The sequence below is a fragment of the Pinus tabuliformis genome, chromosome 4_2 (assembly GCF_031772625.1).
Source record: "Pinus tabuliformis cultivar Carrire ecotype Pingquan chromosome 4_2, CPIR1, whole genome shotgun sequence".
Taxonomy (NCBI): Eukaryota; Viridiplantae; Streptophyta; class Pinopsida; order Pinales; family Pinaceae; genus Pinus; species Pinus tabuliformis.
This window is the reverse complement of record NC_142304.1, coordinates 598,298,545-598,301,828: the sequence shown is the minus strand read 5'-3', so window position 1 is coordinate 598,301,828 and position 3,284 is coordinate 598,298,545. Positions and strand designations below refer to the sequence as shown.

The 3,284-nt window shown below is 38.6% G+C and overlaps 1 protein-coding gene across 1 annotated transcript; it reads left to right on the top strand.

Annotated features, from left to right (window-relative positions):
• The first annotated feature begins 1,085 nt into the window (after positions 1–1,085).
• On the top strand, positions 1,086–1,868 carry LOC149170714 (uncharacterized). Its single transcript, XM_089425700.1, has one exon. The coding sequence runs from the start codon at positions 1,086–1,088 to the stop codon at positions 1,866–1,868; it is 783 nt and encodes a 260-aa protein (XP_089281826.1).
• The last annotated feature ends 1,416 nt before the right edge of the window (positions 1,869–3,284 follow it).

The following is a 3,284-nucleotide window of genomic DNA, read 5'->3' as shown; positions in this document are numbered from 1 at the left end:
CATCTAGATAAATTCAAAGCAAAAATGCAAGCCTGGGGATCCTCTTGGCTCAACATTGCCGGAAAATCAATGCTCATTAAGGCAGTTCTCAGCAGTCTTCTGATATTCAAATTCTCTGTCCTCCTGGAACCTGTGGGAATCATCAAAAAGATGGAGGAATTAATCAGGCAGTTCTTCTGGAAAGGAGGCAAACAAAATGATAAGAGAATTTCCCTATTCAATTGGGAAATAGTCACCAAACCAATTTTTGAGGGAGGATTGAACTTCAAACATCTCAGAGCTCAAAATCTAGCCATGGGAGCCAAATTGATTTGGAAAATCATTGCTCCTAATCCAGGTTGGGTACAGGTAGCATTGTGGAGGAAATACTTCAGAGGAACGAGACTCAGATGCCTGGATCAGCCCAAAAATCAACTCAGAACTCCTTTCAGCATGTTCATCAACAGAATTGGCTCGCTGATAAGAAACTACTCTTACTGGATTCCAGGAAATGGTAAACGAATTCAGCTGTGGAATGACAGAATCATGGATCGACCTCCGCTGGCAGGATCGAGAGACATTACTAAGCTAAAGCATTGGATGTCTGAAGCAAACATCATCACCTTGTGGGACCTCTCGATTTGGAAGGATGATGCTTGGGCAGGTTGGAAACAGCTCCCTGTTCCTCCTGCCTTGCAGTCAGAGATGGCAACGCTCAGCAAATACTTGCACGGGCTGGCTCCTATACATGCGCGCATGCAGGACATGAGAGGTTGGGGAAAAAATCGGGCAGGCTACATGGTTTCTCAGGGATACACTAAATGTCTTGAATGACCCCACATGCCTCCCAATCCTGCCCCCTGGGTAGGCATATGGAAATTCCATTCAATTCCTAAGGTAGACCATTTCTGTTGGCTTCTCTGCCATCAAAAAATTCTCACTAATGACAGGCTTCTAGATGCATGCTTTGCAAAGAAAACTCAGAATCTGCCTTCCACCTCATTATCGAGTGCAAGTTCGCAACCTCTATATCACAGGAGCTTCTTGTTTCCTGGAAATATAATTTCATCTTCCCTACCTCAATTTCGGATCTGTTCGCGGGCTAGATGGCTAGATATCTAGGAACACTTCCAAAAAATAAAACAATTAGGACAGCGTGGAGTGCACTGCCTAAATTCATCAGTTGGCAAGTCTGGTTGGAAAGAAACAGGAGGATATTCTGGAGCAAGGAACAGGACTACAGAATAGTTTCCAACTCAGTGAAAAGCCAGCTAGTCGAGTGGCTGGAAGACAAAGGAGATGATTCAAATCTAAGTCAGCAGGACAGAGACTTGGGATCTGTCCTCAATTTCAACTTTCAAAAATCGAGAAGTTCTCCTCCAACCCTCAAAGAATGGCAAATTAGGAAAAACGAAGAAGACTTTCAGTCCTGGTTGTCCAATCAACCACTTCCCTCTCTCTTCTTTGATGGGGCAGCAAAAGGGAATCCAGGAAAGGCTGGAGCTGGAGGGCACATCATTAATCCAGACGACACTTCTTCGCACAGTTTTGCTTGGGGATTAGGCCATTCCTCAAGCATACAAGCTGAGGCGTTGGCCCTCTTCCAAGGTATCAAACACCTCAAAGAGCTGGGAATTGAGGAGGCAAATGTCTTTGGAGACTCCCAGGTTATCATAAAAGCAGTGGCGACCAATTCCAATCCAGCGGATCTGCAACTAGCAAGGTTAATTACAAGGATCAAAAGCATGACAAAGTCCCTAAATCTGAATTACTTTCATGTTTTGAGAACAAATAATAAAGTAGCAAACATAGAGGCAAACAAGGCAGTCCACTTAGATGTCGGTACTATTCTCAAAGATAAGGAAATTCTTTGGGAACCAATCCCTTAAAGAGTCATGTTTTATTGCATTCTTCTGCACCAGTTCGTTTGATCTTTCAGCTTGGAAAATTAGCAGCAGAAGTGCACTTTAACAATTATAAAAAGAGGAATCTAATAAGAGTAGGCGCTATTTTCCTCTTGTTGGAAAGGCATGTTGAAATCTGCTCCTCCTTTTGTAACCAAATGTGTGGCATTTAACCAACCAGTTAATGAAATCCCATAACCGTTCTTGTAAAAAAACAAACCAGCAATATGATTTAATGCAGAAATATTACTCTCACCATCGAACTTTAACTGTGACAAGGACTTGATCTGCTTCTTTGGCATGCCTCGTGTAGGCTTAGGTGAACTGAATGCATGACCAAGTGTAGGAATGTAAGCCATGATTAGTTAAAAAATGATATAACAAAAGTTAAACAAATAACTAATTCAATGCCCTCCTTCTAGAGCCAAAAATTATGAGGCCTTGAAAATCACTACAACAACATTGGGGAAAACCACTCGGTCTGAACCTTAAAGTAGTTTCTTTTCCGTTTGGAATAGTGGCTTTGACTGGTTTAACTAGGTCCAGTTACCTTCTCCCAACCACTATCAGCTTTAAATATGTCTTCAATTGCTAATAACTAGGGCTATCATATCAATTATTCGAGCTGATCAAGCAAGAAGAATGATCCTTAAGTTGTTTTTTTGGGAACAACCAAGCCAATCTAAAATTTTTCCTCAAAAGAGGACTTCTATGAATGTAGAATTAATCTAAATGAAAACTAATTCTAAAATGTAAGAAAAAGGAACTAAATCCTAATCCTATCTCAATTAGGTAAATAAAGATCTAACTCAACTGAGAGCAAGATATTTAAATGATTAGAATTTAAATATGTATGGCTTATGATGAATATCAAGCTAATCAAAGTAGTTCAATTGACTGACATTATGAATACCAAAACACATTCTATTGAGAGGCCTCTTAACTGAAATAATCAACCAATAACATTTAGGAAGTAGTTCACAAAATGATATTGATTGTTAAATCAATAATTCGAATAATTAAATAAGAATATGAGGAAATAGTTCATTGCATATCATTATTTGTTAAATCAATATTAAAAGACAGATTTAGAAGTAAATATTTACTCGGAAATCAGAATTCAAAACATAAGAGCAGAGATAAATAATAACATATGATTGAGACAAATTACTCATACTGACAATAGTGCACAAATATGAATAAAATGACACATTCCTGCCATTATAAAGTGAAACTAGTATTTAAAACAATAGTATTAAAAATACCAATTTATTGAATGCATTTCTCTAGCTCTGGTCTCTAGCAATCTTTTACAATGCTTGAATTTCTGCTTTTAAAACTAGAGTTGTAATAGTACAAACTCTACCCATCAAAACATATTCAGAGTGCAAAAGAAAAAAC

Excerpts from the sequence above, each read along its gene's own strand:
- LOC149170714 (XM_089425700.1), top strand. The coding sequence starts at position 1,086 with ATGGCTAGATATCTAGGAACACTTCCAAAAAATAAAACAATTAGGACA.